The following is a 22,500-nucleotide window of genomic DNA, read 5'->3' on the forward strand; positions in this document are numbered from 1 at the left end:
CACAAGGAGAACACACTACGAAAGTAAAACACAAGAATATAACATAAGCCAGCCTTGTCTACTTATTAAGGAAAAGTGGGAGGTTCTTTTTAATGAACATTAGCTTCTCTGCTTTATCAGCCATAAGTCTGTTCCTCTTCTCATCAAGCACATGAGAGGCAGCGCTGAACAGTCTCTCGCTGTCAGTGCTTGTGATTTGATCTTACTCCGCATATTTGTCCGGGTGTTTTGATTTCAAGTGGTGGAGTAATCCTGAAGTGGTGAAAGTCTTTGCAGTTACACCCCCTCGAGAAATGTCAGCTGAACACGTTTTACAAATCGCAATCCGCGCCTCTTTCTCTGATATTTTTAAATATCTCCAAGCGGCAGACATGTTGGCTGTGAGCCAGCCGCGAGCATGGTCGCGCGCCGTGCTTGTCGCCGCGTTTTGATTACGTCATCACAACAACACGTTAGCTTACCAACGTAACCCTGTTCTCTGACATTCGGTGATATTTTTTCGGTGCTAGAACCCTTTCGGCCGAAAGCCGAAAGGGCCTTTTTAACCATTTTCGGCCGATAATTTTCGGCGGCCGAATATTCGGTGCATCCCTACTTAAATTTGATGGTGTGAACTTAATCATGAGTATCAATCAGAAGTGATGGTTACTCTGGGTGAAGACATAGGCCCAATTCCAATTCACACCCTACACACTACCCCTCCGTTTGCGCTTTCACGCAGAGGGTCCACCACATTAAGTGCTGTTCCAAACCAACGAGTGTGGAGCAGTGTGGAGGGGGAGTGGGTTATCAAGCCCTCAAACAGCGAGTCTGCATCGGTGCTGACTTCACCTGCTGCCCTGCCTGACCGGACTCAATTAAAGATGTTTGGAATTTTCTTTTTTTAATTCATTTTAATTTTTTGACCAAGAGATGCTGATTTGAAACCGTTGTTACATACAGTTACGGCATTTTTTGTTTCTGCCGGAGAGAGGGGAGTTCGTCCCAAAGCTTGCTGCTGTATTTATTCCCTCCATCTGACAGGAGAGAGCCTCGTTGAGCTGCGAGTGTGTGATTTGGAATTGGGCCATACTCACCACTGTGGTTCCTGGACCTGTCACTGAGTCTCTCAGTGGTGTAAGATGTCCACTTGAGGGAGGCAGAGCTGCAGTACGGCTTTTGATGCATTTGGTCTGTTAGTAACATAATGGCTTGTAGACTCTGGTCTACATTGAATTGTAGATAAACTGTCTTTTAATTCAACCTTTAAGTCACCCCTTTTGTTAGCTATTTAAAGGTCACCTATTATGCAAAATGTACTTTTTCATGTCTTTTAAACATCAACATTTGTCCCCTCTGTGTACATTCTGAAAGTTTCAGGAAAAAAGATTCTCTCTCTTTTTGTCCTGATTCATTTATATAAAAACCTGTCTGAAAATGAGCTGATCAGATTTTGATCACTTAATGATGTCATAATGTTTTTATGGCTTGTGTAACCATTAGCCAATAACCAATCAAGGTAACAAGCCCCCCCCCACACACCTTATCACCTGAATCTCCTCCTAGAGCACCATTGTGTTATTTTTAACCAAATATCTCTCAGAGGGGCGTCTGGAGTGGCTCCTTATTTTTCATCTAAAGTCACAGACAGAGAATCAGCACTTTTGAAACAGGGCTGAAACAGAGGGGATTATGGGATGCTACAATGATCCGTTTGGTTTGGAGCCAAACACTTCAGAGACATGTTTTGTATATATCTGAGACCTATAATATATTGATGAAAAACAGTATAATAGGGGACCTTTAAAATCTTGCCACCCCCTCTCCTTCCAATAAATACTATTCCAATATCAATCCAACACTATCCCCTCACAATTCAAAATGTCTGCTACACAATTACATGTATTTAAGTTTTAACTATAGCAATATGTACATGCTATAAAGGGTCCATCATCGTATGCATCTTAAAAAATAACCTAATGTAAATTTTACTGATTTAATAAATGAAATGTCACACAGGGAACCCTTAGCCAATAACATCCCAGACTCCAGACTGTGCTCTCTGAGGTGTCAGTAGCCAGTGTCCTGCCAAAGAAAAGGCAACCCATCTGTCAAGAGTAAACAATATTTTGCAAGGAGATCGGGACTATGAGCTCAGATTTAAATACAGACTTGAGGTATGTTTTGAGCAGATAGTGTGTTCCTTTCATTCTTCACAAGGAGGTTTAGTTTTTCTAAAGAATAAAAATGGAAAAAGCAATTAGAAAGAAGATTTGTCAAAACTGAGTCAGAGTTTAATTTTGTGTGAAGGGGAATACAAACACAATGATTATAAAAACTCTGCGGATGGTGTAGTTCAAAGACAGATCTGAAAATCAGGTCTGAATCATACACCTGTTAAACTTTTGTAAAGCATATACGGTTCATTTTTTGCTGTTTATTTATATATATTTTTATTTTTGAGGCCCTGGAGGGTTTTGGTCAATACAAACTCTATTGTATTGTATTAAGCTATTTTAGGAGTATTGAATTACATTTCAATGCTAGGTATTTTTCAAAATCTGCAATTGTATACCTCTGTTTTTGAGAAGAGAATAAATCACAACTGCACTGTGAAGGAAGATACAGAATATATTTCTTTACACAAAAACTTTGAAAAAAAACATTAGACCTTGTGTTGTGTTCGGCTGCAACTATGGATTATCGGTTGGTCTAAAAAAATGTGAGATAAATATCACTCCCAATATTTTACATGCCAAGGTGATATGTTGACATTTCTTGTTTTGTCAGTTCAAACTCAAAGCTATTCATTTTAATAAGATGTACATCTTAAAACACTTTTTCTGCCAGTTTTACATGAAAAATCATCGATTAATCAAATTTTCCGAATCCTTTTTTGTATGTTGAATGGCTATGGCATAGTCATCTAATTGTTGCTGTTCTAGGCGTATGCCAGCTGCGCTTTGTGCATTAATTTGCAATCTCAGTGCATGTCAGTTTTGTGTCTCTGTATGTTGTAGTGTTTGTGTGGTATGGCTCTTTTTACCAAATGCATATTCACCACTACAGATTTGCCCTGCAGAATGCCTTCCCTTTCTTTATTTTGTTCCTCCAGCCCTTAGTTCTTGATAAATCCACTTGTCCCTGTATGTTGCCCTTGGTAACCAGAGGGAAATGCAAATAGAAGTCATGCGCAAGAACATTTTTTTTTACAAAGAGAAGGAGAAAAGCAGAATGGCTGTATGACAGGTAATAAGATAAGATAAGATAAGAAAATATAAGATAATATAGTACTTTATTGATCCCAATTTGGGAAATGTTTGCGTTGCAGCAGCATAGAAAGACATGGCATTGTACAATACAAATTCAAAGACTAGAAATAAACAAGAAAGTAGAAAATATACATGTTGAATTTAACAAGGTATTATGTATACATTACATACATATTAGTTAGTAGGAAAGTAGTAAAAGGAAGGCAAGGATTGACGGTAATGATCTGTGGTCACCATGTGAGAGAGAGACAAATAAAACATTAGGTGAAAGAATGGCATTCTTCTCCTTTCAGTATTGTGAGTTGTCACTGCTGTCAAATGAAGGCCAGCCGCTCTCTGTTGCTGTCATGGCTGTCTTTGACTGCCTGCCATAGCTTTGCAGCATGGGATCCTTCAGTAAATGAAACATTTAGAAATGACCATGACTGGAGAACAGACAGGAGCCCAAACAGGAAGATTTGGTGTGAGGCGATAAGGACACAAACACAGCTGACTCTCTACTCTCTCACAATTCTGCAGTGGTCGGCAAAGACTTTATGAGCTGTCATTGGGAGGTGGACCCTAATATTTCTTGACTTTTTTTTCTTTCTATTTCTTTCAAGCTTTTCGTATTTAAAGTTTGTTTTTCAAGCATAAATTACAAGTAGTACACCCTACATCAGGGGTCGGCAAATAAGTTTTTTGGCCTTGGGCCAATTTTTTTCTGAGCCACTAGATGGGGGGCCGGAACATAATCAAAGGCTTATTTAAGTAATTGATTGTTAAAACATGTGACACGTTGGAATGCTTGGGGGGGGGGGAAATCTGGCCATCTGAAAAATCTGTGAACGTCCCGTTCGAATGACAATCACATTTCCATGCTCGCGCCAGGGCCAGGGGATGGGGTTACAAAGCTTGCGTCTTGTGCTGCATTCACTTGCACTCAGACATTAGGGATTTTCTCTCATAAATGTCCGATGAGCCAACTTTTCTTTCAAAACAAAGCTGCCAACTGGGGTGGCAGCATATGCACCATCACCCCTCGCCCTCCATGATCAAGCGGCTTCTCCGATTTTGTTGTCAATGTTTTGACTGAACTTTTTTACTTTTCACATATAAGTAAACATTACGTTTTAATGATTTAGTGAGCTGGTGTTATTTTTTTCAAACCACAAACCACATGTTGGCTATTTCAGCACCACGCGCTGTCCACCTACTTATTGATCCACTGTCAGCGTCAGTGCACCCCGCTGCCAGATTGCAGTTGCGAACCGTGTCTATCACAACTGGACCTTCTGTAGACTCACACACACCCCGAGAAGAGAGGAAAGTAAGTGAAGAGAATAATTAGCGATACAGGGAGAGAAGCGGAGAGGAGATTGAACAGGCGTGTTAGCGGCAGACAGGGAGAGACAAATAATTACACATGGCGCTCTCCAAGAAGAGGAAAGTGGACAGTGAGAACAGAGCTTTTAACCTTGAGTGGACGGACTCATTCATGTTCATCCTGCCCACTGGGAGCACAGAACCAGTGTGTCTCATTTGTTCAGAGACCGTGGCGCTCATTAAAAGTGCCAAAACGCCACTATGAGACAAAACACAAAGTGTTTGCCCAAAAATTCCCTCTCAAGTCAGAACTGAGGTCAAATAAGCAGTCTCAGAGCCCAATATGATCAGTCCACCAGGATCAAAATTAAAACTAAATATGGTTCCAGGGCAGGCTAACTGAGGCTAACCAATGAGCACCGGTCGGGCATGTGTGTATGAGAATGGCCCTGACACCATTTCAGCCCAGATTTAAACTCCTGGCAGGACAAGCTCAAGCTCAATTCTCGCACTGAATAAAACAAAGTGAGTGAGGGACTGCAATATAAGAGGGAAAGAAAGAGAAACTTTAAAACTTTTCAATTGTTATGATGTGTAAAGACTGATATTGTTCTATAATCGTCTGAAACTGTTAGGTCATGATGTGAAACGGTTAACAAAGAAAAAGGGAAACTCAAGCTGCTGCTACACTTTATTTTATTCACCTAAAATTAAGCACTTTTAACCTGTTAAACCCGAGCCTGTTTTTCAGGTTTCAGGCTTGAAAATGACATTCCCAGAACAAATGACCATATCTTCCCTTCTAAAAGGGTTAAATTAATAATATTTTCTCTCAAAGTAATGATAAACCTGTCAGTAGGATGTAGAAAAGTCAGATTCAATATAGATGTTTTTTATTTTAAAGAAAATTCAGATTGAACATGGTAAAAAACTGTAAATTATAGTGTCCGTCCAAAATATATTTTGTACTTATAGTGAAAACTAACCTTGGATGATGGGTTAGTAGACTAAAAGCTTTAGGAATCCAAAGTACAACATATAATAAGTACCCTGTATCAAGATTGATGCAAAACAAGTGGTATTTGACCTTGTTTAGAAAGATTTAAGCAAAAACCTCTTCTGGGGGCATTTAGGTGGATTTTCCATATCTCTGGCCCGCCCCTTGCTGGATTTTGTGAGCATCTCTTTCTTAACCATCAGAGCCAATGGAATCGAGGGGAAACTCCACACATAGTCCTTTATTGGTAATGTGTAGTGTGATAGACTGCCGCATAGCCAAGAACCGGAAGCTGCGATAACTCTGGTGGCCTACCATTAAGCAGCTAACTTTTTGCTCTCCGATTTTTACATACAAATTTAATTATGGATTATAAATGAAAAAAAATTATTACACAGACACATTATCACACCTTATGGATATAACCCGATTCAGCCGCGTTTTTTCTCGTTTTAATGCCATGTGAACACGTCTTTTGATCAGATTGACAGCTACGGTGAGAACGATCTCCCTAAAGCTCCGTAAAGATACGTGTTGTGATGTCTGTGTTTGCTTCCCCTGTCGCGAAGTTCGGATCACCAGTGATGATAAATATATACCTAAATACATCTGTGGAACCTCAGCTTTAATCAGAATATCTTGTATGTGCCAGCTAACGATAAGTAATAAGGGTACTTTTATCTTTGAGTTCTGTGCCAAAGTCCGTTAGCATTTTTCGCTCAGGGTCATTAGATGCTTCTATGAAGACTTGTGTTTTTGTTTGGTAAAAAATTGTTTGTATCGTCAGTTAGTGCCTGAGATTATTTCCGTAATCTGGGTATAACACATTAATAGGTTCTTAAATATTAAGATCCCCCTGAGGACACAGTGTCGTGAAACAAAAAAGTAAAGTACCCGCCGACAGGGACCTTTGGGCGTTAAACAGGTTTTAAGATGCCACACAATTTTCAAGCTATTTTTATGTATATTTCTCGTTATTTTAATTTTTAAATGCAGCCCCGAGAGGGAACATTACATATCCACAGTATTTTTACTGTATTATCTGTTGTATTAGTTCAATGTTAATTTACAATAAATATTGTTGTTTTTTCATTGTACTTTCTTATTTGATTGGCAGTCAGTTTGTTGATTACATGCAGACGTGATAAAGCTACAGCGCTACTCTTCAAACTATATATATCACACTAATATTTCATAAAGCCAAGTTTAGACATTTTGATGTTCTGGACCTTGTATAATGGGAGATTTCTCTCTAACTGGAACCTTTTGGTGAATTTTATAGTTGAATTTATTACCACTGATCCAAGATCCATCTGTCTCGAGCCCAGTTAAACTAGCGGGCCTTCTGAGAATAAGCCCCTGGACCCGAGGGAGACTCTGAAAGAATACGCCCATGGTTGGGGGTACAACAAAGTCTAATATTATGATTGGTTGATCAGGTACTGTCAGTCCAAACGTACGCTCTCGGATTCAGTGGTAACCGGCCCCAGGGCATGTCTATCAAGGATGTAGAATACCCTGGGTTGAGGTAGAATATCTACCCAGAGACCCCAGACAAGATCTGATTGTTTCGCTTTCTGTATCAAAACAACAACCACTGAAATGCGTTCAGTGCATGGTCCAGAGAAAGGACAAACAATCAAAGTAACACTGGTAATATTACAGATCAACACAGATACGATTCTTCATTTAATTACATTGTATTACATTATTTATAAGAATTAAATGATTTTTGTTTGTTTTATCCTGAGTGTTCCAGGGTATTATACCTTGAAATGCCCTGACGGTTCACCACTGTCAGATTGTGCCTGTGCTGTGTGTCATTCACTCTCAAACATGGATCAAGTACAATAAGCATTCTTCAGGTTTGTAGGTAGATTGTCTATTCGGACATTCATAGCCTCTATATGTGCGACTGTCGTTCCGATATTGTAACAAAAACCAAAAACAAAAAAAAATCTAATTTCTGTTTTACATTTTTATTCTCAAAAATAATTTGTCCGGTCCAAAAAATTTATTATTGCTGGCGGCACCAATGGCCACGGGCCGCCCCTATGCCGACCCATGCCCTACATGTACTACTGAGGATTCAATTTTTTAAGGAAGATACAAGTACTCTGTCTGAAAAGAAATAGGTGCAACAAATGTGATTTAAAATGGTTTTATTCGAGGGCAATTTATGTGACTGCTCAATACTATGCTATTGTTGATACTTACCAAAAGTGTGTGCAGTAGTTATACAAGAATGGATCCAAGGTGATGCTTAATGGTGGTCTCCTTACTAGAAGATTGCGCTGTGGAGTGGTTGGGGTTGATAAAGGGTGTTACTGGTGATGCTGAGGGACGCAGTAAGGTAGTTGGTTTGCAAACATGAATACTAAAAAGATGGTTATAGTCAGGGGTACACATAACTTTTTTGCCCTGTTCTCAAAGGAGCACCTGGAGGTGTTGCCTTGTGCGCATCCTTAAAATTAAATAAACCGTAACTTTGAGGGGCCCCTTTTATTTGCAAGACAGCACGGACATGAACACAAATGCAGAGGTGAAAACAGAACACACATGCAGAGGGTGAACACAAACAAACATTAGCACGACCATAATCCTACAAGCTGTCATCACTACCCTCCTGACTGGTTCTTCTCATAAGATATCCCTTCATAATTCATAGTGACGCCCCATACACACGGCGGCGTACGTTGACGCGTCAACCTTCTGCCCATTCACTTTTGAATGGGGGACGTCACACTTCGGCCGAACTGCCATTGTGGAGCAAAGCGAGCTTTCCTGCGGTGCTCCTGCAAAAGTAACTGCAATGTTCTACTGTTTGAAGCTTCGACGGAAGCCGCCAGCCAATTGAATCAATGCCAGTACAAGCTCTAGCCAATCAAACCGCTGCTTGTGTGCCGGCGGCGAGGATCAGGCAGTGGTGTTGGTCTAGCTTCAGACCATGCCCGCCGGCATGCTTCCTCTCTGTCAGACATGGAGCTGATGATGTAGGCCTACCTACTTTCTCTCTGTTGTAGTCGCGATTAGTCTGCTGCATCCACAGTCAATAGCTGGTGTTTGGGTCGAAAGCTCTGTTGACACTTAAGACAAGTGAGGGAGGATCAAATAAGTATGTGAACATAACCCTATAACCAATAACCTACCATAGCCAATAACAATTAATGTAACTTATGTTATGTTTGTTGTTTCATCAACTTTATTTTACCTATAACATTATTTATTGATTGCATTTTTTTTTATCCTCCAGAATTTAAAGGATATTTTTGGTGACCGTCCTAAGTGGTCCTATAACTTGTAGTATACATTGAAATGATTTCAAACCTGTGTTATCCCAATAAGGAGTTGCCTTGGAAATATTGTGTGTTAATATGAATTGGACAAACCGCGTTTGAGACCCTCCTGAGAAACTTAGACGGTAAAGTGAACTATCTTAACCCTCAGAGTCCTTTAACCCCTCACATGAGCTGGAGTTATCAGCCTCTCAGCTGACTGAGAGGACTGCTCCCTCCAACATATTGTACACGAGAAGGCATCTTCTTCTTATATCTCGTGTAGAGCCAGCTAGCCCATATTTTTCTTTCCCTCTCTCACCCTCTTCCCTCGCATTGGCTGTGAGCTGCGGGCGCCAGATAAGCCATACATCCCCCTTTCATCACTACAGTGCCCAACGAACGGGCAAATGAAAAGTGTACCGGGGTGAAAAGGGTGTTATCATTACTTAATTAGGAATATTGTTACGTCAAGGCCTCACGGTCCCTGCTGGCACCGCTCTCTCTCTCTCTCTCTCTCTCTCTCTCTCTCTCTCTCTCTCTCAATGTTGGTACGCAAATGCGCCTTTTGGCGGAGGTGCGCATCAGTTATGTGCAGCCCTGTTTATAGTGTATTTGTGAATGACTGCTAGGTTGTAACCATAGTCTGTGTAAAATAGGTGAACTGGCCTCTATTCATTTGTGTACTATTATTTTAAAGCGTCATAGCGGCAAGACAGACTATAAACAATCGTGCATGCTTGAGGATAAACGGGGTGCCATTAAACTGTACATCCATGCAGCAAAGGACTTAGCCTTTGTACATCGGCAACATAATCCAGCTGATTACCCCTAAAAAAATTCAAACATTTTGATTTAGTGCCGCTAACACATTGACACTTTTTGTTGAATGTTAAGGTGTCTCGACACCGGCAAAACATGCTACCTCCCAAACTAATGACATGCCTACAAGCCCCAGCTAAACTTTGTGACATTATGCCTCCCAAACAACAGCTTGTTAACAATGTCACAGCATTAAGGTTACAACACTGCTGTGGTGCCACTGTGCAGAGCAGCTAGCGTGTTTCCCCTCAGGAATATTAACTGTAGTGAGAGAGATCCACAATCGTGTTTGATGTGCCATTTCACCGTTTTTTTGTTACTACAAATCTGAAGTGCCTTGATATGAGGAAGCTTACTGTTAAGATGCAGCTTAATAATTCCAACATACTAGTTTCTGTAAATGCACAATATGCAAAGATAGTCTATTCATTAAGTAATTAGTTGTTTTGAATTTATATTGAGATTATTCAGCAATGAATAGCCTTGATGAGAAATGCTTAAAATGTGACTCTTTAGGTTTGGTGCTGGGCCAGGTTAACATTACTCATAGAAATAAATAAATGATGTGTTGCTGTGGGGCACTCGTATGAAGTGGATAATATATAAAAATAGTACAGTAAAATTGTTGTCACAGAGAGGCAGCTTTTGGTTGAAAGTGGAACGACTTAAAGCTGGTTAGAGGCAGGTACTCTGCATTCCAGATAAGCTGCTGGTTGCTAGGCTGAGGAGGGAAAAGGCTAGGGAGTAGCAAATGAGATTCAGCGGATGATGCTTCCATATTTACCAGCATGTCTACCTTCATTTGAAAACCTAATAGAGTGAAAGGGAGTGGCAGAAGACGGAGGATTGATGACGTTCGTTGCACGAAACCCTCCTATTTTTTCTTGCGTATGTGCAAATGCTAGTAAAATGAAAATGCAAATATGTGCACATGCGCACATACAGTGTGCACCCATGGCATCATTTGCTGTTCCTTGGGATATCCTTTCAAGCTGAGAATGGAGTCTGGGTTACTCAATAACTAATGGGTGCTTTTAGTGCAGTCTGCTGCATTGACAAATGCACCCTCAAAGATTCATGTGCCTCTGCTCCCAAGCGCATGCATACATACATCATTTTTGTACAGTGTTACTGAAGCTTACCATAGCTCTCCTCGTACCTCCTTGTTTTCCTTCTACCCATTGTGTGAACACACACACACACACACACACACACACACACACACACACACACACACACACACACACACACACACACACACGCTCTGCTCCAAAGGATCAGTAGCTTATAAACTGGCTGTTGTCAGCAGTCAGTCTCTCTGTGGAGGGGGAGGAAGAAAGGATAAAGTGCTTCGACTAGATGGAACGGAACTCAACACTGATTCGCTTCTGGGGTTTTTAATGGGTAACCATCTCATAGTCCCTATTGGCTTCTATCAGATTGGGATGTTTTGGACTGGAGGAGACTGAATTAGTTCAGCTAAACTCTTGCTGAGCTGTATTCCACTGGACTGTGTTGAGTTTGCATGCAGGCCTGGGGAGGCAGAGCTGGAATAGACGGAATTCCCTTTTTTTTGTTGCATCCCGCCCTCCCTCCCTCCTTCTTCAATCCTCCCCTCATGTTCTCTCTAGCACTTCCACAGCACACATCCAGTGTTGCAGAGCAGGCAAAGGCAGCCATCCTCAGTGCTTCTGTTCATCTGCTGGCCCCTTAAACGACGGAGAGGAAGAAAGGGAATACGGATTTGTCTTCTCTTTTATATTCCCTGCATTTCTACTGAAGGATCTGCTGGTGTGAGGAATTACCATCAGATCTTTTTTCAGTTTATCATCCAGAGGATTTTTGGATGTGTCTATTTTTCCTATTTTATCATTTTTCCTACATTTTGAGGAAATTGTTGGACTCTGACAGGAGAAGCATTTATTAGCGCCTGCATTTCTTTATTCCTCGTATATCTTGGCTGCCTTTACTGTCCATTCCTCTGGCTGGTGCTGGTGGTGCTGGTGGTGAAGCCGGGGCAGGCATGGCCCAGGAGGCAGGCATGGGGGTGACCCTCCAGGACACCCTGGCAGTGCCCCCCATGCCCAAGCACTCCGGCCTGAATGAAGACCTGGTGAAAATTCTGCGGGAAAACCTGCTGCAGCCGGAGAGGCCAAGAGGACAACGGCGATCACCGTCTTCCATCTCCCCCCGCCTCTCCCCCCGCAACTCGCCACGACTGCTTCGCCGCATGCTGCTCAACAACAACACCCACAAACAGAGGCGCTTCACTGTCGCACACACATGGTGAGACTTAGATGGACAGAGAGAGTAGACGATTGATGGCTATTGTCACTGTGCTGTTGGATGTGGAGCTGCATGCAAAGTGCATATTCATGTTTGTCTTTGTCAGACATGTGGTTTAAACCGCACCCTGGCAAACTTTCAAGGTCGGGACTGTGTTTGCTGAACCATGTTTGTGAGGGACGTGGCTGTGTGCTAAGGCGTTTCAGTAATTAAACTTTGTTTGCGGTTTAACTTTAATACGTTCCTCTCACAGAGAAATGACAGGAGTGTGCATGAGCTAATCTATCTATTCACGTCCCACTCCCGAGGAGACCCTCTTCTCACCTTAGATAATGAGTTTCTCTCTCTTCCTCTCTGTCCAGCTTAATCTCTGTTTTTATGTCCCCCCTTGTGTGTCCAATCCTCACACCTCTCACTCCACATATCCCCCCTGCCCCCCCCCCCNCCCCCCTTTTCCCTTGCCGACTCTGCCTTTATCTCTATGTGATAAACAGTAGTATGGTGTGTGAAGCTGCCTGTGTTGTTGAATAGGTAGAATAGGAAGCCATCCATCACTACATTTCTTCCCTCCAGCTGTGCTTCTCTCTCCACACCTGCCTGCCTGCAGTTTTTGACTATTAATTAGACTTCTATTCCTGGCTGTCTATCAGCCTCTGCTGCACCCGCCCACGCCTCACCCCCTCCTTTCGTCTCATACCTCTTCCCCATTCACTCCCCGTCTCCCCCTGCACCCATTGTTTCCTCCCCACACTCATTTTTTTCTCCCTTTTTAAAATTTCAGTTGTTACCTTCCACCTCCTTCCATTTGCCCTAACCACCCATCATCTCTAATTACTCATGATTTATATCTCTTTCCCTTCCATCTCTATTTTTCACAAAACCCCCCACTATTATTCTGTATGTCTTGTGTCCCACTTCTTTTAGCCCACATCCCTCCAAGTAGCCCTGCCTTCTTGCATCTGGATCTGTCTTATGATGTAATTCAAAAATTCTGTTACTGTCCTCGCACATAAATTCACATATCAGAAATACTTCTCATTTCTCTCCTTTATTCACCCTTCTGCTTTTACCTCAAGGTCTGTTTTATCTCAATTTTTTTTACCTTAGACAGGTGCTTTGAGTTCCCTTTTATATTCTCCACTTACTCTTCTGTCTCAATCATCCATCTTTCCTTGACTTTTTCATATTAACACATACATATTGTATCATCTCTCGTCCCTGCTGCTCTCCCCTGTTCTTCTTATAACTGATGGTGCTATTAACGTAGGGAGACACGCAGCATCTCATGGCTTCTACATCACTTGGCTCATTTAGAGGCACAGTTCTTCTTGTGTGTGTGTATAATTTAAATGTTTGAATTAATTATCTCTGTGCACAATTATACCGTGTGTGTCTGTGTGTGTTTGTAGGTGCAAATGTGATGATTTATATGGGCTTGTTAATTCAGTTTATGTAATTTCACACACCACCACCATTGTTCTCCCATGTGCCCCTTTAAGCAGAAAGCTATTTCTCGCAGTTCCACATCGAGGAGCAAAAACATTTGAGTACTTGGAATGGATTTTCCCTGTTCTGGTATGATGCTTCAAGTTGTTAAATATCTGCAATGATGAAGACAGCAGGGGTGAAAAGAGCAAGTGGCACTTGTTGCATGACGTTTGCTTTTATTATAGATAAGAGAAAAGACCAAATGTTGCCTTACATCATTTTGATGACATGTTGCTCAGCGTATTCTGTCATGATGTAACGCAGTACACACATGGAGGGATCCTTTTGGCCCTTTTTAAAATGTGTCTCTACTGAACCAATGATTAAGTGTCAACGATTCACACCTGCTCATGCTTTGAGATGCTTTCAAGCACGATGTTTGTAATAGCCGGTTGTCTCAAGGTTTCCAAGAATCTTATGTTGTACAGTAAGTACCGTTTCCAGATTGCTGTGACCTAAAGTAGCTCATCAGAAAACTAATGTTATGAATCTGAAATCACAGAGCTATGCCAGAATAATAATTGGAAAAGAAAAAAATGCTCTTGTCTGTCATTGAGAATTGTGTGTTAAGCATTGCTGTACATAGATGACTTTAATGAAATACATTCATAAGATCAATGTTGGCATTTGTTTACTCTTTTGATTGTTATGAAAGATGGAAAGATAGCAAGACTTTATTCTGTGATCAAGAATGGTCTGTGCAGCCAAAGCCTGATAGAGATGATGTCCCCAGGCCAAAGAATGATACTGCAGACTAGGGCTGCACGATATTGAAAAAAACTGACATTGCAATATTTTTCCCCCCTGCGATATATATTGCGTTTTTTTAACTATATTTAACCGGATGAAGGATTTTAGTCACAGACGTCTGGATCTTAACTGGTAGACTCATCATATCTTATATCATGATCTAACATGTCATGATAATGCATGTTGCTTACCCTCAAATAAGGGGGTTCATCTGTGAATGAAGAAGAGAAGAACCTTTTTGTATCCAAAATAGTTCCAGATGGCAGATGTTGCTTATCTTTTTGGAAGTAAATGTTAATTCTCGCCGGTATTGTCCTCCTGTGCCTCGCCCATTTTTTACCGGTGTTTTGATGGTCTGCAAACTAGCGAGGCGGGGCCTGCTGTGATCTGATCAAGAATGATTGTAGATTGGTGGTTTAGTGTGCATGCAGAGCCTGCATGTCACTCACTCAAGTACCCCTGACATGAGAGCCGCGCAAGTTTTCCTTTTGTAGCAAGCAGCAAAATAATTGTAACATGACGTGTTTGAGTTAATGTACCTAATTAATATCGCACGTCCTAAAAAAAAAAATGATAAAAAATTCATAAAATCGCACGTCCCTGCGATGTGAATATCGAGCATGCGCATATCGCGGTTATCGCCATGACACGATATATCGTTCAGCCCTACTGCAGACCAATACATATTTAAAACACATCAAATGGCAATACTTAAACTGCATCAGTAAGCATGCTCAGCAGCATCCTGTAAGAGGTCTACTTTAAGAGTTTGATAGTGAAGTAGCAAATATTGCCATTCATAGTGGGGCACATAGCGATTGTGCATTAGAATGTGGCTTTACAGAATAAAATGCATTTCTTGATAGGAATATTAAATTACAATAAGATTAGGGCACTATTTGAAATGTAGTCTTATGTTTTTTTTCATTGCCATCCCTCATAGTGGTGTTTATCCTTGACTGCAACATTTGAACAAAAGCCTTTTCTGGTTTCCACTCACACATTTGTCGCAGTCAGTATTTGATGGTGTTTAGCCTTCCCTCGAGCCTGCTGCAGAAAGCATCTCCGTACAACAAATAGAAAAAAGTAACGTGATGTTTCTGCATGTCTATGTGGATCGGAAAGTTACATGTATATTTTGTTAGACACTGCCATTTGCATCATGACTGTTGACAGCAGAGCGACCATTTAATCACTTAGTAACTAGTGGGTCGTGTACCTGTGTTGGCTCTTGACATTGGAAAAACTGGCAGACAGAGATAGAGAGAGTGGGGAAGGTTAGGAGGAAGTTTGCTGTGTGTGTGCAAGGGCACTGGAGAGAGACTATTTGTTTATGAGAGAGAGAGATAACATCAAATGGCTGTAAGCAGGAGGGAGGTTGACAACTGCAGTGCAATTTACTCTAATCATGTCCTCATTGTTTTACAGCTGCAGGGAACCACAGGGCCACTGTGCAGTGAATCTGGTGACATACATGGCCCTCAGCGGCTCCACTCCACACTTCATTAACAAGATAATCCTTCTCTATGGACAGATTGGCCTGATGTACTGTTCGCTGTCCTTATCAGCACAGCACCGTTACAACCATACACAAATTGTTTAACAATTACTTAGAGAATACTTTAAAGAATGCATCCCATATGCTGTTTACTAAGTAATAAAGGATGTACATTTGGGGATTAATGTAATGTAATGATTTGTGGGTTCAGATAAAAAATATTTGAGTCTATGTTTTAACCCTAAACAGTCCCAATTGAAGATGTGATAATAGAATTTTGAAAGCTTAACATATTTGAGGATTGCTGGGAAGATTTCAAGTGTGGTATTACCATTATTTATACTAACAAAGCTGCACAGCACTACCTCCAACAGCAGCATTAGTTTGGTTTTCTGTTTGGAATTCAAGTCAGTGTCTGTAAACCAGGTATGTTTACAACATGCGTAACACTGTGTAGGATCAAGCTGTTTCTGGCAAAAAGCTGAACCACGTTAGCGCTGCAAGAGTAGGAAATGTGAAATCATCAATTTGACAGGGACAGAAGTTGACGGTTGTGATATGTAGTACATTGGTTCTCTGCCAGAGACACTGCAGTCGATAATACTTTCTTTTATATTTGATGTTTGTGACATTATATTTGTATTATCAACTGTCTTTCCGATGTAGTGACACATCACTAGCATCAGCCCCCTCTCTGCCATCCTTACATGTTTGTTCCTGTGAAACAGTATTACACGATGTTAATTGTTTTCAAGCGTCATGTTGTCTTAATGCTTCATAATAACTGTGTGTTGAGAGACCCTGATGGACATGAATAAATGCCCCTGCATGTGCGCACATCATTTAAAATCTCTTAGAAATATGATAATTGCTTGCTCTCAGCCTCACAAAGGCACGACACATAAAGCAGGAGTGAGAAGTCTGTGCGCTCACCTTCAAGTGACCGACAATACTCACGACTCAGTTATTGTATTATCTCCACCAGAATAACTCTGTTGTTTTCCACTTTCTTTCTCACTGATCCAGAGGTATTTTTGATTCTGTTGCACAACAGCAACTGATGCTTCATTGTAACATCGCAAGTGTCTCTTTATATAACATAAGAGGGGGCTCTCAGCGAGGGGAATACAGGTGGTTCTGACTGACAGTGCTTATGCCAGTCCTTCTCTGGCTGAGTGATCTGACTGAGGACATTTGGTGGGGACGTCTGGAGAGTGGGGGACATGATGGATGGATGGATAGCTGAGTGAAAGGTTTATGATAAATGAGGGAATGCATGCAGGCATGGTGGAATGGATGGAGGAAAGGAGGAAGGGAAGAAGAGAGTGTGGGAGTAAGCTGAACACAGAGAGGTGCTAATCCAAGCAGAGGATGACTCTGCTTCTCTCTGGGTTTATATCATCTCCCTCTCCCTCTTGTATTTCTTTCTTCGAGGCAGCAAATTAAGTTTTTTCATTAATTGTTCGTCATTATATTTGGAAATGTTTTCAGGTACGCTCTTAGTGCATCTGACTCATCATCTGATTTATTAGACAGGTTTAGAATCCAACAAAATGTGAATTTCTCAAACAAATATTAGTTTGATGGTGATTTGAAGAGGGCTCTGCTCCTGGCCAAGAAGAAATCTGGTACATCGTCTTTTATCTAAACTTTTCCTTGTCACACATTGGTGTTTTGTATAGATTAACCAAACAAGATATAACATGCTAATTTGTGGCAGATTCTTACACGCTAGTTGTTGGTTGTACACATATTACATTAAGCACATTTCCCAAAACTATTCCACTACCTAAAGTTGTTAAATAAATGTGGTAGGATTATTATTTGGCTGGATGTTCCTAATTCCTAATTTACCACGCACTTTTGGCTACATATTATTTATAGATCTATCTTTTAGTTAACAGCAAAACACCTAACTAAACCAAACCACTTAAGTGAGTGTTGGTCAGGTAAATTATCCTTACATAAGTCAACAAATATTAAGCTTGCAAGAGCAATCCAAATGTGTTTAGGGTAACCTTAGAGGTGATACCGCTCTGTAAAATAGTGCCTGAAATCCCAACTGCCCCAGTGGTCCAAATATAAGATGTACCCGCCCGTCCACTTTCCTGGTTAATACAAGGGAAATATGCAGTGGTTCAGATGGTTGAATTCAGTACTACTGACTGTCAGAACAATGTTTTTGTTCCTCAGTACCTTGCTGTTGACATCGATTTGCCCATCGATGTTTACCCTTTACAACTGAAGCCCTCTTACTGCCTCCTCAGTGAGAGTTTCCGCAGTGAGTTTTTCAGCCATTGTGTAGTAGCTGGTCCAGCTGAAATAAGACTCTATAGGTTCCTGTTTGTTGCGTGAGATGACATTTCTATTAATATCCAGCGCCATTTTGCCTTTTGTTCTTTTTTTATTTCCAGCCTCCCAGTCCATTGTCCATTCATTCCTATCATTCTTTGTTTTCAAGGTGTAGCTTTGCTCAAGTAATTACTTTCCATTCCTTTGAGGAGGCTTTGGATTGCAGCTGTCATCCTGCTGTGCAGCAAGGAGGATTTTCCAGGTTTTATCAGCCCAAACACTGCTCTCCACCCGGGAGAATAGAGCGTCTGTGATTTGCATACATATGCTACTGCTACTATGCTAACAGTGCTGGCTGCCTGACACACCAGCACAGGACTGGCTTTTCATTTGCAAAAGCAGGCACATTTGGACTAATCAATGAGATCTCATGAACATCATTTTGCATACATGCACGCAAATGTACACTAATATGCACAAACACTATATGTTACCATCTCACTGTTAGAGATAAGGCAGGACCCTGGTTATGACTCAGCTTTGACTTTGTATTCTGAGATGGTGTCCAAGTCTGTGTTGGCTGAGATGAATAAGAAAATTAAGATTATGTAACAGTGTTGCTTGAAGAGACTGTGAAGAGAGAACAAGGACAAGTAAGTGAGACAGGGATAGAAGAAGTTATTTCTCATGTTTTATATGCTGATAGTGTATTTTATTTCCCAGGAACTGTAATATATCGCAAAAAGGAAGAAGACCCCTAGTGTTGATGTTCAAATTCAATTATCCTATTTATTATGGAGTTATTCAACATAGCTGGATTCACTCATCACCTGCCCATGTTATAAATAGACCACATGGTCATCCACTCAACTCTGTGTTCTACCTCTAATTCGAGTGAAGTGGCCATTGACTGACCTTAAATGACTGCAGAGAGAAAATACATTATCATAAATACATTCAAGTTACAGGAAGGCTCCAAAGCTTACCTCAGAAACACCTTTAACTGCTGCAAAGCTTTTACAAAGGTTCCTTAAAACTCAGATATAACAAGAACCCTTTCATTTCTTTTTTGGGATTTGGAAACAGATCCTTTCTCTGTATTTTTTAGCGCGTCTGCTTTTTCCTGGAATGTTTCAGTCATAAAACTTTACAAATTAAATCACCAAAACAAAATTAAAGGCTCAAATGGAAGGACATTCTAAAGTAAGGGACTCAATTAATAATGTTGAATCTGGCATGGATAACTGGTTGCACAGAGCTGAACCAATACCACAGTTAAATAAGTGTAAGTAAAGTATCTTCTAATATATGACTCCACTCCTCATTTTCTTTACTTTTTGATTATCAAACCCAGGGTAATGCCAGAAGTATCAGACTCACAACCAATACATGTCAAATGACATAACTCTTTTGAAAATTCAGCATGGAAACGAACAATACATCCAGTTCTGCTGGCAGATATTCTTTTCTGATATAAAACCACACTGAATGGAAGATTTTCCTTCAACATATTGATCATTGGGACATTCAGCTCTGCACAGCTCAGTTATGCAGTGCACTAAAAAAGTGGGTTGTATTGTATACATATTCATTATGATTTGCATCCAACAGGTCCAGACACATAAAAGTGTGTTAGCCGTGGTTACTGCACTACCTGATTTAATTAAAGGACAACCAGAATGAATGTGAGTTAAAGAGACCACAGCTGCAGGGCTTCATCAAAGGCCTTTTGATATGCTGATGAGTTTTTGATTCTAAAAAATAACTGATACATTCTGTTAGTGCTTGCTCCAACATGTCAGTCATTCATGCATTTTTGTCTCTATTTATATATATATATATGTCTATACAGGTATGTATGTATATACACACTGTCTTTTTTATTCTCTTCATTATCCTCAGCTGGGTTTCTTTCTGCTGATTTCACCACCAAACTTGATTGCTAATGGCTATTCATTTACTGATTATGAGTCTGCTCTGAAGAACGCATCTGCACCAGAGCCTTCACAGAAGAGCCTGAGGATGGAGTAGAGAAGAGGACTGCTGATATGAGGAGATGTTTTTAAATAGCTAGGAATATCTTGGACTGCAGATTGCCATGTACCCTTTGGAGAATTTTCTGATATGGCCTCTGTGAAAGTGGATGGAACTCGCTACATGTGTGTCCCTTTTTACAGCCCCAGACCCACTGTAGTGACTCAGTAATTAAGATTGTCCTTATCCCAGAGAGAAAAGAAAATGTTTACCAATCTAAATGAGGGCTGGATGTGTCATTGGCTTCCATTTTTTTGTCTGTGAGAGAGAGCCTTATTAGCCTGTGGTGAGATCCACTAATGGTGCATGGCTGTGGTAAATCCATTGGTCATGTCTTGATTATAGTATGCAGGCTCAGCTAGGGCTGCTCAATTAATCATATTTTAATCGCAATTACGATTATGGCTTGCAACCATTACGAAAACAACGTGATCAAATTAAAACGATTATTCTTTTATTATTATTACAAAAAATGTTGTATTGGTTTTTCAGTTGAATTATACTTACATTTCAGGGTAATCAACTGTTAAAAACATACTGTTCATATTTTTTCCTCCAATAAATTGATGTTTTCAAAGTAAATGGATAATCGTTTTTAATAATCGTGATATCAATTATTGACCCAAATAATCGAGATTATGATTTTTTCCATAATCGAGCAGCCCTAGGCTCAGCATATTAAAGAACAATTTAAGTATAGCCCTAACAAGCAATAATGTCTATCTACATGTAGAACATTTTAGGTCCATGTTGATTTGTACATACAAAAAACATGAAAATGTCTATTGGGTTCTCTACTTAAATTATTTCCCCATTGTTTCTATTTGGATAGCAGAAAGCTGATTAGTTATCTCCAAATGAAAGAGTGTAATTTCAATATTTAGGTTAGATATTTTCCAAAGATGGCCACAGAGCTATACAGAAGACACAGGCTTGTTTTGAAAATGATAAATGTGTATGAGAGATATCTGGTTAAGGATTTACATTAGAATTCAGGAAATAATTTTCACCTAAAGGAACTATAAAATAAGAAAACATTGTCTGCCCTTGCAAAGAAAGTTTTTCCATCTCTTTCTCTAAATCTGGCACTTTTCTGTCTGTATCTTATATCAGATGTTCAAGGCTAAGTCTGATATTGAGTATATGCAAACAGTCATTGTGTAGTGTATGGGTTCTCTGAGTTCAGGCCATTTTAACATGATCCCCAGGCCTGTTTCATCATTTAGAATTCACTTCACTTCATTCTAGATGTGAATGTGTATGTGCATGTAATGACATGGCAATTTGAATTAAGTCACCCATGCAGAAGATGTAGGACAGGAGTAGCACATAGGACTCCAGAGGCTTGTAGCGGTCTAACCCTAACCCATGACTGGCTCTTTCATTATTAGTGAAGTAAATGCTCAAACATGGTTACACTTTGGGTCGCATGCATCACCTGTCAGAGAAATCCAAAGGGATTCTCTCCCAGTTTTGCAACAACCCCCCCCCCCCTTTCACATCCTCTGGCTGAATGGAGCCTCAGTGGAGAGTGTCCACCTCCAGCCCTTCTAATGAGTTGCATTTCCAATTAAGATGCAGCTGCCTCCTCTGTTGTGAGGGCCATCTTGTCATTGATGTCATCCCTTGATCATTTTTCACAGCTGCTTCCAATATCCTGTTCTTTATGAAGGTTTGTTTTCATCTTTTATGTGCTCTCATTTGTGTGCATATGTTTGTGCAAATATAGACAGTGCAAATACATCTGCACATTTGCGTGTGTGCTTCTTTACAAGTGTGTGTTCTTGTTTATGTCAGTGCCTACCCTGATTACTAGCCTTCTGCTTACCGTCTGTCTGACCACTGTCTCCTCTGATTGCATCGATTCAGCCCGAGGGTACATATCCTGCATTGATTCAGCGATGTAATATTTGTATTATGATTACATTCGATTCATTTACATAACCTTTTAGGTAAATTGTTAGAGTGACGTTATATTGTGACTTTCTTAAACATTTCCTCGCAACATATAAGCCATACAAAAGCAGATATTTCATTTTGCAGCATCACATTGCTGTGCAGAGGCTTGAGTGGCAGGTTTATCTTTGAGCGAGCAGATGGTTTTGAGGGATGACCGTGGACCGTGGAAAATAAGAGTGGAGTCAGTCAGGTGGATGTTATAATTTTATTGCACCATGAAAATTAAGAGTGGCAGATTATATTTGTTGTAAGAGGAATCCCTAACAACCTGGCCACCTATGGACTTAGGTCTATCCCACTTCCATAGCACTCTTCATGCTTTGTCTAGACATGTTTCAACAATAGGAGTTGGCTGTTCCAACACTGCAAGATTTATTATCATAGACTCGAATGCAGTAGGCAATTCTGAGGTGAGATGCTATTGTTATTTTTAGCAAAATTATCAAAATGCATCCCCTTGATAACCCTTCCATCCCCCAGTAGCAGAAAGAGTTTAGGGTCGGAGTGTTTGTTTAATTGAATGTTCGTCTAGTCTGCCTGCCT

At 40.5% G+C, this 22,500-nt stretch overlaps 2 protein-coding genes across 2 annotated transcripts in view; both read left to right on the plus strand.

The window, feature by feature from the left end:
• The window catches only part of LOC104967246 (neurogenic locus notch homolog protein 4-like), a 40,473-nt gene extending 29,109 nt beyond the window's left edge, over positions 1–11,364 (plus strand). Inside the window, exon 26 of the mRNA XM_010796663.1 lies at positions 11,282–11,364. Coding sequence (XP_010794965.1) covers positions 11,282–11,364 — 83 coding nt within the window. The remainder of the gene's footprint in view (positions 1–11,281) is intronic.
• Positions 11,365–11,521: 157 nt separating this feature from the next.
• The window catches only part of LOC104967247 (cAMP-specific 3',5'-cyclic phosphodiesterase 4D), a 92,967-nt gene continuing 81,988 nt past the window's right edge, over positions 11,522–22,500 (plus strand). The window contains exon 1 of the mRNA XM_010796664.1: positions 11,522–11,936. Coding sequence (XP_010794966.1) covers positions 11,674–11,936 — 263 coding nt within the window. The 5' untranslated portion in view covers positions 11,522–11,673. The remainder of the gene's footprint in view (positions 11,937–22,500) is intronic.

Source organism: Notothenia coriiceps, unplaced genomic scaffold, assembly GCF_000735185.1.
Source record: "Notothenia coriiceps isolate Sejong01 unplaced genomic scaffold, NC01 NC01_scaffold00037250, whole genome shotgun sequence".
NCBI lineage: Eukaryota > Metazoa > Chordata > Actinopteri > Perciformes > Nototheniidae > Notothenia > Notothenia coriiceps.